The sequence below is a fragment of the Trachurus trachurus genome, assembly GCF_905171665.1.
Source record: "Trachurus trachurus genome assembly, chromosome: 16".
In the NCBI taxonomy this organism is placed as follows: Eukaryota; Metazoa; Chordata; class Actinopteri; order Carangiformes; family Carangidae; genus Trachurus; species Trachurus trachurus.
The window spans coordinates 5,424,314-5,439,160 of NC_139902.1; the positions used below are offsets into that span (position 1 = coordinate 5,424,314).

A 14,847-nucleotide genomic window follows, 5' to 3' on the forward strand; every position below is an offset into this window, starting at 1 on the left:
TCTGCTATTTATTAGCTGTCAGGACACTCTCTTCTTTGCTATTGTCTGCTGCTGCAACCCTTTAAATTTAAAGGGTCATCTTATTTATCTTATCTTATAAGGTTAGATTAAAACTTTATTTATCCTTAGGAGAAATCTATAAACAACCCAGCCCTATGCATAGTCATTATAATTAGCTTCATATTTTCTAGCTGCAATGTTTAAGTTCATTGGTACAACAATAACAATACACACCATTCCTACTTTCAGTGATGGTGCATTTAAGCATATTGGTGCTAATGCTTTACTGAGTGCTACTTTTACTTCAAGTAAACGATCTGAGTGCCTCTTCTCCTACTGCCCAAGTTGAACTACAGGTTTGGAAAAGGGGACTGCTGAAAATGTCCAACCCAGTTAAAAAAGTGAGACAAGGAGAAAGATTACCTCTGAAGTCCACAGGAATCCAGAGCAAGTAAGCAAGCTGGGCTATCTGCTTCGTAAGCTGTTTAGTCTGTTAACACAATTTTAAATGTATTTTCTTAAAATGACAAGAAAGAAAAAAAAATCACCTGATAAGCCTGTGTTCTAGGGCATCTCATGATCTCAGGAGGCTTCAGTCCCTGCTTGCCAAAACCAGCCCCAGACAAGAGGTGAACAACAACAAGTGACGCCATTCTGAGGCGGCGTGTCTAGACATTATGATAACGATACACACCAGCTCATATTTCTTCAGGTTTTTGTGTATATATTGTAGCATGAGAATCCTTGTGATGCAGGTGGCTGTGCTGAGTCACAGTAAGGCACGCAGCAGTGGAGCCGGCAGATCACAAGGCCTGCATCATCAAAAAGATGCCCACAGACACAGGAGTGAGAGCGACCTCAGCGGGGAAGCATCTGAACTGGAAAAATTCAGGTTTACCTTTCAAGTTTATGTCCAATCTTCATAGTATGTTCTGAAAAAAGACGGACACACATGTTAAATGTTGTACAACCCTAAACAGATGTACAGGAGTAAATATGTAAAACATACTGTAGATCAAAACTGTTGGATCAGAGAGGAGGAAACACTATCATGAATCTGGCTAGACATTTCTCCCCAGGTCTATGTTCTTGATACATTTTTGGTCCAATATTAAGTCCAAAAAACACAAAGACATTTGGGATATTGTCACATGGTAGCATAGGTGGGACTGAATAAAGTACATATTTTGCAACCTGTGTTATCATATAAGATAAATGTTTAGCTTGATGGGCTAAGATGTCACATTCAGTAACTTTGGGGGAAAGGTCATGAGCTGTATGTGGTGTGGTGGCTGTCATTCATTCTTATGCATCATTACCTTTTTTTCCAGCGTAACATACCGAGACCAAAGATGCTTCAGTGGCCACCCGCTGCATAAACTCTTCTCTGACATCCTCGTGTCTCTGGTCAAGAACCGACTGTGCAGGTAATGTCTTAGAGGTAGAATTTCTGCCCTTATAACACAAGCCATAAACAATAGCCTCTCTTTTTGTAGTGACTGGATGGACCATGCAACACCTGAACCAGCCCTTAGGGTTTTAATCTGCCTACGGTTGTTGATCAGAGATCCTCACCATCAGGTACAACCACAACGTGATGAATCTTTTCAGTTCTCCCTCTGGATGCTATTTTAGCACTGATTATGACATAATGTATAAATACTTCTTCATTTAGTGCATTGGTTCAGCAAACAGTAACTGTCTCTTTTAACTGTTTCCCCTCTTAGAGACTTTTCCATCAGCTCCAGGGCGTCAGTTCACTCGCCAGGGTAAAAACTCTTATTATCCCACACCTAAACAGGCGGCATTTGGTCACATCTGATATCAGCCTCTTCATCCCTGCTCTGTTTGTCTTCAAGTATATGGAGTCCGTCACCACCATGTACATGTCTTGTGGTGAACAGGCCTTCTCTGTGCAGAAGCTGGTCACAATGACCTGTGAGTATAGCCCCGAGGGGAAATATCACAGAGCAACTCAGATGAATTGTGTGTCTTGTCCTTATCATGGCTGGCTTTGTTGTTGATTGCTCTGCAGACATGTTTCAGAAGCTGTCTGCTGCTGAGAGTCAAAGGGCCTGGGTCATTGCGAGTGGTGCTCACAAGGTAAGATAAGTGCTGATAAGCTCGTCTTTGAGTTTGTGCCATCACATGAAATCACTCGGGCACTCATAACATGCTGGATATACAATATTTAATGTTTTTGGACTAAATCAGGGTCATATATATTTGGATTTTCCAATTATTTCAAATTAAAAGTACATTTTATTCTACTTATTAGACATAGTTTATTTCTATTTAATGTATTTTAAGATAAGATAGCTTTAACTTTATTGTCATGTATAATAAATAGACAACATTTTTTAGTCTGGGCACTGGTTGGGTTGGGGCACTCCCATTCATAAGCAACACATAGCAGTAAGTCAAGATAATATGGAATAAATAGATAGATAGAATAAAATAGGTTTATTTAGCACTTGAGACAGGCTTTCTGCTCATGCAGCACATAACCTAAAATCTCCTGGCTGCATGTAATTTTAATCTACAGTGGATTATTGTTACCTCCGGTTTAGGAGTCGACCTCTGGATTTTCCTCTGGTGCCATCTTTAGGAATAAAATAACAAAAGTAATACCAAAATTTATCGAGAAGATTGTGTTTTAATATATTGAGAACATTCATGCTCCACAGAGGATTAATCATTTTGATTTTGAGCCATGAAAGTATACGCTCAATCTGATTGACAGATCACAACATAATTTATCTTAATCACTGAACTGAATCCCTAAAAGATTTACAGCCTCTTTTCAGGTCAATTGTAGCTCAATTTGCAAAATTGTCAGTACAATGCTGCTTCCACTGTGCAGATTTTGGCAATAATATTTACTGCAGCTGAGGGTTCACTGAGTTTCTCAATGCTCACACATTCTTTTATATTTTCTCCTCATATAATTGAGGCTCTAATAAAGTCTACCATTTCTAGACCCTGGTGAAGCTCCTCTCCACAACTGACAGCAGTGTGTTGGTGGGAGCCCTGTTGGCACTCAGCTCTTTGGCAGAAAGGTAACTAGTATAGTTCATTTAATGCGCTAAATACATTTATGATTTAATCTGTTGCAAGCACTTCTTGTCTAAAGCCCAGAATGCAAGGAGGAGATCGGGGAGCTGCCAATAGTGGAGAACCTTCTCATCATACTGCAGGAATATGACCTGCTGTCTAAAAGGTTAGAGGCCACGTACAGTATCTGTTGATGTGTTGTCAGGCTGTCAGATAAAAGTGTTATGTCAAGGTTGTTGTGGTTATTTGTGGGAACCCTCCTTTATCCTTTAGAGCCGGTAGAGCAGAGCCATAAAACATTGGGGGGGGGAAAATCAAGGCTAGACTCATAAAATGTAATGAAAACACTTACTTAAAGCAGATATCAGCTTCACTGCCGTTTCGGCTAATGCTGCGTTCAAGGCAGGCTTTTGAAACCGTAAGTTACAGCTTCAAGTCACAACTACGACTTGGTAGCGTTCCAGGTAACCCGTAGCTCGTGTTTTTACCATCCTGTTGTCTGTGAAAGTTCCCTATAACGGCCACTCGTAACTTCCGACCCGTGAACTCGTACCAGATCGAACTGGTATGACTTCACAGGAAGGAAAAACACAAAGTACGAGTTTCTTTGAACGCACCATGAGTTAGCAGCCCCCGCCCTTGTCAGGCATCAATTGGTCCTCGTGCTACGTCACCACATTCACGCGCATCCCTTGGCTGCACACACAGCCCTTCATGCCGTTCTCTCTCCTCATTGGATAACACTTGTATCCCACAAGGAAAATTTTCTCCTCGGGTTACAGCAGAGCAGAGTGACGGAGAGACTCGTGTTTAGGCTGAAATACTTCATGTAAGTGATTGCTGACGGAAAATAGGACTATTTAGGACTTATATTAACAAAAACATTCCACTGATATCTGCTTTAAGGCTGTAACAAAAAACAAGTGAGTAAAAATTAGTTTTATAGGACAATTGAAGACATGGCAGTGATTCAGGTGGTGGAGATGAGGCCAAAATGTTAAAAAGCTGATAACATTGATCCTGAAAAACATATTAAGTTGTGATAACCACTCAAAATGTCATTTAATATTCATATGACGTACATTATATAAAGGGTTGAACCTTTTATTCCCTTCAGGATAAGTGCAGAGCTGCTGAGGCTCCTGTCCCCGGTGCGGCAGGTGAGGGAACAGGTGAGGGAGCTGGAGGGGCTGCCGGTGCTGCTGAGCCAGCTGCACGGTCAGCACCTGAAGCTGCTGTGGAGCCTGGTCTGGGTCCTGGTCCAGTTCTGCGAGGATCCCGACACCAGGGCAGAGATCCGGAGCTGGGGTGGGGTGCAGCAGCTGCTTTGGCTGCTCAACAGGTCCTCGAAGCTCCTCAGTGTTTTGGAGTTTTATGTTACATCCTCTCTTTCCAGTTGTTAAAGCAGCCTCTCTTTTACTGACTAAGAAAGGTGCTTCTACTAAAAACCTTTAAGTTTAACAAACATTATCCGTCCTGTTGAAGTGATCTTTGGACAAGGCAGTGATTTGGTATTACAATTCACAAGAAACACATGAACAAATAATGATCAGTGATGGGAATAACACCATTATAAAATAACAGTGTTACTAACAGCGCTACTTCTTTCAGTAACGAGTAATCCAAAGAGTTACTGTTTCCCCGTTACCGTTGCTGACAATAAAATGTGCCGTTATTTGGCTCAAGAAATCCCATCACAAAATAATACACCTGTTAAAGTGTACGTTATATACACTTTTTTTTCAGTCCATTACTAGTCAGAAAAAAGCCGTTTATAAACAGGAGGTTAGGGTTATGGTTAGGGGGTTGAGGGGCAGTCCGAGTAATTTGACATAGCATTTTATTTAAAAAAAAAAGAAACACAATAGTTACTTTTCCTGGTAATTAGTTACTTAGATAATGTAGTAATTCAGTTACTAACTATAACTAATTACTTTTTAAAAGTAACGTGCTCAACACTGGTAATGGTCATGTCAGACCAACAGAGTTTGAGAAATTGTAGTCAGAACACTGCAAGACACTTGGTCCTACATTTCCCATGATGCAATTTGATATGGGTTTTTCTTTAGATCCAGGTTTGGGAAACAAAAAAATGTACAGCAGAAGGCGTGCATCAAACTGGGGTGTGGAGTTTGAAAGATATAGGTGTTTACCAAGCAGGGAGGGTCTAAGGAAAATATACTGCTGGTTACATGATGGGAAAGTCATTGTAGAGCTTGACCCACATATCTCTACAGCAGTTTGTGCAGTTATCTTTGAAGACTCTCTAATCTAATCGATTGATCTTTCAAATCTACCTGTTTTTCATCATCTGAACATCTCATTATGTAGGCTGCATTTATACTTGAGCAGCCACCATCAACATACGTTCTGGATTTATCACAGTGACATACAAATGAACTCTTACAGTGACAGGCAGTATGTCTCCGATCGCTCCTCAATCGAGACGTTGTCCAGCGCCAACGCTGCCGGCCGCATCCAGAGAGAGCACGTTCAAGAGCAGCTCAGCCCGCAGGAGGAGGTAGACAACACCAAGGCCCTGCAGTCAGGTCAGAGAAGATACAACTCATTGCACAAAACATCATTTTAGAGTTAGGACTCAACCAGTAAAAGTTTGTGCTTAGTGAAAAATGCTACTGCACAGTAGAGAAAACCCTTCCCTTGGGGCAGTCTTATCAGCAACTGAGAATGTAAACATCTTTTTCCTGCAGCGAAAATCCAGACCACTGAAACCAGACTTGTGTCTATGATTTAGGAGGAAGTACTTGTAAATCCTCTGTTTCTGGAAATCTAGAGACACCACTGTAAAAATAATACTCCCTTTGATATAAACCTGTCTATCATTTTGTAATTCAGCACAGCTCAATCTCTTTGTGCATGGAGAAAAGCTCTATATTTTACACTTCAAAGTCAACAGTCTTTGTTCTGTAACTCTGGTTTTGGAGAGAGAGTCCTGCTCAGACTGCCTGAGTCTTTAAAGTTACAGGAATGAGTTCTCAAATTAAGTCACATCCTGTCTAATCCCCTTCTCTAGCATGTTGTACAGTTTTGACGGAGCTCAGTCTGGACGACACATCTGCTCACCACATTGTGCAGGTAAGAGAGAGTCTATAATATATGCACAGTCCACATTAGTGTAAAATAACACAATGTAACATGATACATTTTTACATCTTTTTCTAAGGAAAATGGGATCTACATCATAGCAAAATTAATTTTACCTCAATATTCCGGATCAAATGTCACACCATTACAGGTACGGTGCATACATGCGCATGCAATTACATAATGGTGTTAATGAAAGTATTTTTAATCTCCAGAATCTAAATTGTCTGCAAATCTGTTGGCTTGTTGGCAGTGCTATGCATTTCGGACGCTGCGATTTCTCTTTAGTGTGGAAAGACACAGGCATCTGTTCAAAAGGTGATGCTCCATGATTATAAGGCTCAAACACATATTTCTCCTAGAAAGAAAAGAAAAGAGAATATGACCTGAAATTCAAGTTAGGCATAAATCATTCAAATCTAGCTTCTGTTGGATATCTGCCCTCTCATCGAATGTTCTCCACGTTGTTACATAATCCTTTATCCTTTTCAGACTCTTTCCCACAGACCTCTTTGAGCTGTTTATTGATGTTGGCCACTATGTGCGGGACCTCACGGCCTACGAGGGACTGCAAACCAAAGTTTCACTCTACACTGTAAGAAAACAGCTTCTATATGGATTCATCTGTTTATTCAGCTGGTTTTTGGCTCTAAAATAAAATATATATTATGGCCTTATATTATCATAAATACAACTTTTGTACACTAACGTGGAAGTTTCTGTAGCTCCAAAGAATGATGGCGTGTTGTGGGTTTTTCTAATGCAGGAGGACGAATTGGACAGTCTGAGAGAGAGCATAGAGGCTGTGGACCAGAACAGACCTCCCCTCAGAGTCATCAACGGTTACTCTGTACTGGACCATCTGGGCACCGGGGCATTTGGGAGTGTCTTCAAGGTACAATGACCATCCTCCAGACGGATAAGAACTAAAGGCAGCATGGTCAGTTCAGCGTCTATGTGTACTTCAGGTGCTGATTTCACTGAATTTACTACCACAGGTCCGAAAGCAGAGTGGACAGAACCTTCTGGCTCTGAAGGAGGTGAACCTGCACAACCCAGTCTTTGGCAAAGACAAGAGGTCCAGAGACAGTAACGTGGAGAAGATCATCTCTGAGCTGACCATCATCAAAGAGCAGGCACATATTCGATCAGTTCAATTTAATTACAGACAATGTGATCAACTGGCATTACTTACATGTTGCCTGGTTCTTCCTCACCAGATGATACATCCGAACATTGTCAAATATTACAAGACATTTTTGGAAGGTGAGGATAAGCACTTTTAAGAGGGAATACATCAAAATGATAGGGTAATACTACCTCATATTGTCCATTTTAGGTGACAAGCTGTACATTGTGATGGAGCTGATCGAGGGAGTTCCACTGGCTGAGCATTTTAACTCTCTGAAGGAGAAGCAGCAGCAGATCACAGAGGACAGGATTTGGAATATATTCATACAGGTGACGACTGCAGAAATAAATCTTAGTTTGATACAAATGTAGATTTCGCGTGATGTGTTTTGACCAAGATTAATATACAGCTGTCACATGACAAAAAGACAAAGTTTAGCTATGTACTGTAACCATAAACCTGTTCATACAGATTTAAATTAAGGCCAGGCGTTGAAGGGATAGTTCAACATTTTGGCAAATTGGCCCGTGAGCGTTTTGGAGTTGTTGGATTGTGTATTTGATGAGTTTGATGAGGGAAACCAAGAAATCCCATTAGCCTCCGTAGCGTAGCTCTGAGCAGCTCATGGCTCTGCTCTGCCGATCTAAAAATAGCTTACACCGTCAATTAAAGGTAACAAACCTACTCCTAAAACTATAGAGATTATGGCAATGGGCCAATTTGCCCAAATGTTGAACTATCCCTTTGAACATGCATTAGTCACTGTCCTGGAGGTGGGTGGGACTGATGGGAAGCTCAACAGACTTTTGACCAACATCTGACTGACACTTCAATGAAACTCTAATTCCCAGACAGGAGCAAATTTAAATTATAACAAAAAAACACACACACATATTCTTACATATATATATATATATGGACAAATGGACGTAAACATGAGCCGTGAATACCATTATCCCAGCTCTGACACCAGCCTGATTGAATCCAAATTGACTAGTGTTGAATAGAATCCAGTCTAATATTTAATTTGGAACATGATTGTGTTCATGAAGGGTTACTAGAGCTCATCTGACAGGCCAGTATGGACACATGATTAAAACGTTGTGAGCCACAGTAGTAGAAATAAAGCAAACTCACATTTTCCAGAGTGTGTGTTTTTTTTTTTTGTTTTTTTTTAAATTCTCCAACAGTTGAGGAATTTCAGCCTGGGATAGTCCTGTGCTCACTGCCAGTAGCTTTGGATGAAAGCCTAAAAGTGTGAATGTAAATAATTTCCATTGGCTAAGAAGGCTGAATGGAAACATCTCCCTAAGTTTTAGTTACTTATTAGCTCACTAATTGATATAACCTCTCCACGCTCCCCTCAGATGTGCCTGGCCCTGAGGTACCTGCACAAGGAGAAGAGAATAGTCCACCGCGACCTCACACCTAACAACATCATGCTGGGGGAGAAGGACAAAGTCACCATTAGTGAGTGTGTATTTACTGAGTCCATTGGTGTCACTTCCTGTCCTGTCTAATCCCACCACGACCCGTGTCTCTCCTCCACTTGAAGCTGACTTCGGCCTGGCTAAGCAGAAGCAGGAGAACAGCAAGCTGACGTCAGTGGTCGGCACCATCCTTTACTCCTGGTGAGGAAATTCACACCTGTTGCTTTTCAGTTACAACATAGCTGTCTAATGTTATCAAAGTCTAAAATATTATATTCTGCAGCTCAAAGTGGTTATGTTCCTATACAGCCGTGTATTCACACAGTCAAATTATGGGGATTCCTCCCATTTGGGAATAAAAACACCTTTATTATTATTTTTTGTTTGTTTTAAGACTTTTATATGTCAAAACCTGCAGCATAACCACCAACCACCTGTGCAGAGAATGGATGGTGTTGTGCACCTTGAGATTGAAGATATTTTTTTGTCTGGTTTGCATTTTTTTGTTTAGGGTTAAAAGAGTTAGAGATATAACCAGAGATATCATCTTTTTTACTCCACACATTCCTCCTCCCTGTCAAAACCTGCAGCATAACCACCAACCACCTGTGGCAAACACTTTGATATGTTTTTGGTTTTTTTCCCCACATGTATGGAGCGGTGATTTAAGGTTAGAGTCAGGAGCTCTTGAGTAAATCTTTATACATGTTTATGCGTTGTGCTTCAGTCCAGAGGTAGTGAAGAACGAGCCGTACGGAGAGAAAGCTGATATCTGGGCTTTAGGCTGTATCCTCTACCAGATGGCCACTTTACAGCCTCCGTTCTACAGCACCAATATGCTGTCACTGGCCAGCAAGGCAACAGACACACACACACACACACACACACACACACACACACACACACACACACACACACACACACACACACACACACACACACACACACACACACACACACACACACACACACACACACACACACACCTCATATTTCACTCCCAGCATCAAACATTTTTCTCTCCATCTGTCCATGAGTAATTTATTCTTTTCTTTCTCTTCTGTGCTAGCAGATTGTGGAGGCTGTTTATGAGCCAATTGAAGAAGGTGCTTTTTCAGACAGAGTGACAGACATGATAAGATGGTAAGACTTGTGCACGTAAGTTCACTAGTTCTTTAACAACACACAAATGTTGCCCCAATATTTCACTGGCAGTTGTTGACGATCAATGATTGGCTTATTAATCATTATTTATGACTGGTTCAAACTCAGCGTGTGATACCACTCTATGATTGTCTTAGATTTGATCTATTTTCTGATATTATTTTTGTTTTCGTTGCTTTCCGTTCATATTAAAACCACCCGTTCACACAACGCTCTGTTGGACCTATCAGGTGTCTGAGTCCAGACGCAGACCAGCGGCCGGACATTGTGGCCGTCAGCTCCAGGATCTGTGACCTCATGATGAGGCTGATGGACGGCCTCTACACCTCCCAGAATGCACTGGAAAGAAGAGCAGAAAGGGACAGGAAACGAGCGCAGAGATACTTCCTGGAGCAACACAAAAGCAGGACGACCTGCTGCCTCTCTATGCAGGTAATGTACTGTAAATCTGACAGGATTTCCCAGAGGACTCTTTTGATTGGTACAAAAACTGTCTGTTTGAATGAATGATATGATGTAATGATTTCAGGAAAAGCCTTTAATGGAAACTGAACGTGCAACTCCACGCTCTCCTGCAGCCTGCACGTCCAACCACAGGGAGCGAGTTACCTGTCAAGGTGACTCTGTTTCATACTGTTTAGGATTCAGCAATGACCAGAGGGATTTAAATTGAAAATGACACCATATTATAAATAACTATGTGTGTGTGGTGTGTTCAGACGCTGCCTCAGATGACGACACGGAACCGCCCAATAGCAGAAACAACATGACCGCCTCTGTAGGAAAACACCACGGTCAGTGCAGGATCATTCATTATCATGTTGGGCAGCAGATTTTCATTTTTACAAATGTTCAAATAAGAGGCAAACTGACAACAACACAAACATATCTGCTCTTTTTGAAGCTATTAGTTCCTATTTACTGTAAGTTTTTCCACTCTGTTGCAGATCTTAAAAATAATTTAAAGATTTGATCTTTTACTTTTTTTTTTGCTGAAAGGACTGAAACCTAGTGCCTGTGAGACACCTGATCAACTTCTATCAAAGTAAGTGGAAAACATTGCATCATCTATATCTGCACATGGTGTGGTAAAGAGGAAATTAGTTGGACATTCTTCTCTTTTAGTATGTATGTAAAAAAAAAAAAAAAAAAGCACAATTATCCAGAGACAAACCAACAGGCTAGTCTTATCTGCAGCTGTTTACTGACTCTCTTTACTCCTCTCAGTGGGGATTTGACTGCAGCAAAGATGAAACCAAGACCAGGTAGTTCTTCAAACTTCTGTCTCTAAATCTCAATGTGTACACAAGTAGAACACACAATTTTGAAAGTCTGAATGTTGTAAATGCCTCTTATGAATTATTTCTGTCCTGTTTGTTTAGCCTTGGTCAGTCAGTGTGTTTGTTTTCCATCTTATCTCAGTGTCAGCAGGGATCTGTGTCTCCCAGAAGAAGCTCAGACAGATTGATGATCCCAGCCAGCGGCTCCTCGTGCAGCTGCACAAAATCATCTACATAACCCAAGTACGGTTATACATTTGGTTGAGTCTCGACAGAGTTCAGTTCAACGCTGTAGTTCCGGTTTTTAACATTGACCCACCTTCACATCAGTGATTGCATGTGACTGTAAATGTGTTGCTATTAAACTGAATTATCTTAATTCCATCTCCAGCTTCCACCGGCTCTGCACCACAACATCAAACGGCGGGTTATTGAAAGATTTAAAAAATCTCTCTTCTTCTGTGGGAGCGACCCGTACAACCTAAAAGTGGAGCTCAGCAAGGTTTGTGCTTTTAACCTGCGATTCACTGGTATTTTTTAGTGAAAACATGGAGAAAGCAGGTAGCTAGGCTAGGTTGGGTCATCAGGTAAATCTTCATTTGTATCCAGGCTCCCCTGAATAAATGAGGTCATACTGTGTGGTCACAGAGTAGGCAACAATAATTCACTTCCTGTAATTTCAGGCACGTCAGCCGCGTGGCTCTAGGGATGGCAATGTCGGCCCAGCACTTTGATCCATCCTGAAATATCTCAACAGCAATCATAGATCGTCATGACTGAATTTGGTACAAACATTCACAGTCCTCAGAGGATGAATCCAACTTTTTTGGGGGTTCACATTTGTGCATCAGGGTGAATTCTGTCTTGACAGCTGCTGGATGTTTTGCCATCAGATGTTCATGTTAACATCAGGATGAACTGTTACACCCATCTGTTAGACTGTCAGCAGTTGTCAACAGGTCAAAATTTCAATTATCCGCACAGTACTTGTAGTGCTAGTATGTTTTTAGCCATTGTGCTAAACTCTGATGGTAAACAATGTATAGGCCTAATGCTAAATATTAGCATGTCAGCATTGTGAGTGCATGCTTACGTTAGCATGTTGTTGAATGTTGCACTGTGTCTGGTCACAGTGTCTCAGAGCTGCTGGCACGCCGCTGCACTCCCTTAACCCTGTTAGTCAACTGGCTAAATTTCATCAAGCAATTCATTTTATCCTCAAAGTCAACTTTCATGAACTCTGACAGGAAGAAGCCCAGTTCGTCTCCAGTTTATCTTTTATACAGTGTAATCACATTTCTAAGCAAAGAGAGAATCCTCCTCTTGTGTTCCCTGCAGCTGCTCCAGGCCTCCACAGAACTGATGGAACCGGGCTCAGCCAGTTCAGACTGGTGGCCTCTGATCCAGCACATCACAGGAGGAGACCCCCCTGCCGCCGACACCACAGGTAGAGTTACAGCACTGTTACTGCAGCTTCACGCCACACATCCGGCTAGTGACACTGACACCCTACAAGCTGCTGAGCTTTACTTTACAGGAGATCTTCATTCCTGTCAATGATTTACTAGCTCGTCATCAGATCCACTGCTGAGAAGGCGGCATGCTGAGAGTGGCGCCCCCTGCCTGAAATGTTTGCAAATTCATTGTTAGATGATGTGTGTGACTTTTTTTTCTCTCAGGTGATGGGAGTCTGAAAGAGGGGGTGACATATCAGCAGCTGCAGGTCAGTCAGATAGTAACGATTTTCTAAATCTGAAAATGTTATTTAGTCTCTTTTTTCTTTTTAAAGGTAAATTAAAGTAGTTTAACATTTTTAGATAGATAGATAGATAGATAGATAGATAGATAGATAGATAGATAGATAGATAGATAGATAGATAGATAGATAGATAAAATATACAAATTGCTTGTATTGTTCTGAAAAAATATATTTTTATTTCCTCTTCAAGGTTATTGAATATCTGTCCTGTTCAAATGTTCCTTCACAGGGGATCATAGAGGAGCTGCTGGAGGACAACAGCTACTATGAAGCAACAAATAGCAGGTGAGAATTTCAACACATGGACAATAAAACACATTTTAATTGCAGTAATTATAGGCTCATCTAAGCATTCACAGATTCTTGTGAATTAATGAAGTCAGTTTAGTGGGGTAGGGTTAAAGTGGGATGTGTGGGAAAACACAAAGAGTCTTGTGGATTTTCTGAAAAAGAAAAAAACAACACATGAAACTCATGTACTCACTACACTGAAATGTAACTGTTGTGGTATAGTTTGCAGTCTTTTATGTGTTTTGTGTTGATGTTAGGGGCGCAGTGAGAAGATATGACGGAGACAAGAGGTGACTCTCATCCATATTCATCTGACTTAAATCGCAGAAGCAGCTGAATATCATCATTATCATCACTTTTTATAAGTTATTCATACTTGTTTGACATATGAGCCTGTGCTCATGTGTGTAGTGATGTGTTGACAGCTTGTTGTTGAGACAAAGCTGGTGTAACATGTTTCCACATGTTTCCGTCACCACACTCACTCCTCCTCGCTGGTTCTCAGGAACTGACTATTTGTACAAATGTCACATGACTGTGCTCATCACCAAAGATTATTTATTACCCTTACACTGAAGATAATTTATATTTTATAAATGCTGTTATTGTTACATGTCTGATCTCAAAACCTGTGAGTGTGTGACACATTACAACTGGCCTCCAAACTCCATTACCACTATCTAAAGTGTTTTTTTTTGTTTGGTTGGTTTTTATCAGCGAGCTTTGGCCACTCTGCTCGTGTGAAACTTTCTGTTTTGTTTTTTCAGGTTTGTCTGAGTTTAGGAGACTCAGCAGTTTGACTGTTATAAGAGTGTGTTATTCAGGTGGCTGTGAGCCAGTTTCCTCACTCACTTTGCTTTCAAAGAGCTGATAAGAAACCAGGACTCCACCTCAATTCACCATCAATCCTCCTCACTCATGAAAATCAGGTCAAAATGTTTCCCCACTCGCACTGCATGAACACTACTCTCTGAAACACTGCTGAAAATATTAATGAATATTATATTTGTTGTATGTAACTCTCTGTACATTTTTGAAGCAGCTGATGAAAAAGCTGTTCTGTGCACTTTGATCCGAAAGGAAACTTGTCAGTATAATCTGTATAAAGAAAAGCAAACTCTCTCAAGGTGATGTTTTAAATAAACACTTTTAAAAACAGTAAACTTGTAAACCACTTGTCACACTGATCTAAACAGTGAGCAATCCCCTGAGAGAGTGAGCGAGCTGGATGAAATGCTGGGATCTGATATGAAGCTGATGTAATGAAGATAATATAGAATAGAATAGAAAATACTTTATCAGTCTGTCAGGATTTACAAGGGAGGTGGACCCAGATGCAGACACCAACACAGTATGGTGGAACACATATAATTTATTAAACTCATGGGAAAAATAATACACAGGAAACACTGAGCAGGAATACAGAGCACCACGTGGTACTGTAGGAACGCTGACTAACCAAAAAAGGGCAATGGGAAAACACTGAGGTAATATACACGAGGGAGAAATGAGACACAGGTGGAGCAGTCAGACACAGGTGAGACACATGAGGTAATCACAGGAGGGAGAGACACAGGAAGACAGGACAGGAGTTTCAGAATAAAACAACATAGAGACAAACCCTGGCATATA

General features: G+C 41.0%; 1 protein-coding gene across 1 annotated transcript; it reads left to right on the top strand.

The window, feature by feature from the left end:
- Positions 1–380: 380 nt before the first annotated feature.
- nek10 (NIMA-related kinase 10) lies at positions 381–13,239 on the top strand (the record flags this gene model as incomplete). Its single annotated transcript, XM_083989505.1, has 32 exons — positions 381–451; positions 569–629; positions 756–892; positions 1,332–1,427; positions 1,497–1,581; positions 1,728–1,769; positions 1,860–1,938; positions 2,036–2,103; positions 2,980–3,059; positions 3,134–3,220; positions 4,172–4,396; positions 5,464–5,603; positions 6,089–6,150; positions 6,239–6,310; positions 6,413–6,477; positions 6,652–6,754; positions 6,926–7,054; positions 7,158–7,295; positions 7,380–7,425; positions 7,499–7,620; positions 8,659–8,761; positions 8,847–8,922; positions 9,449–9,578; positions 9,794–9,864; positions 10,116–10,317; positions 10,415–10,502; positions 10,605–10,679; positions 11,308–11,408; positions 11,557–11,667; positions 12,504–12,612; positions 12,845–12,888; positions 13,154–13,239. The coding sequence occupies 32 exons, from the start codon at positions 381–383 to the stop codon at positions 13,211–13,213; spliced, it is 3,078 nt and encodes a 1,025-aa protein (XP_083845631.1). The 3' UTR covers positions 13,214–13,239.
- Positions 13,240–14,847: the final 1,608 nt, after the last annotated feature.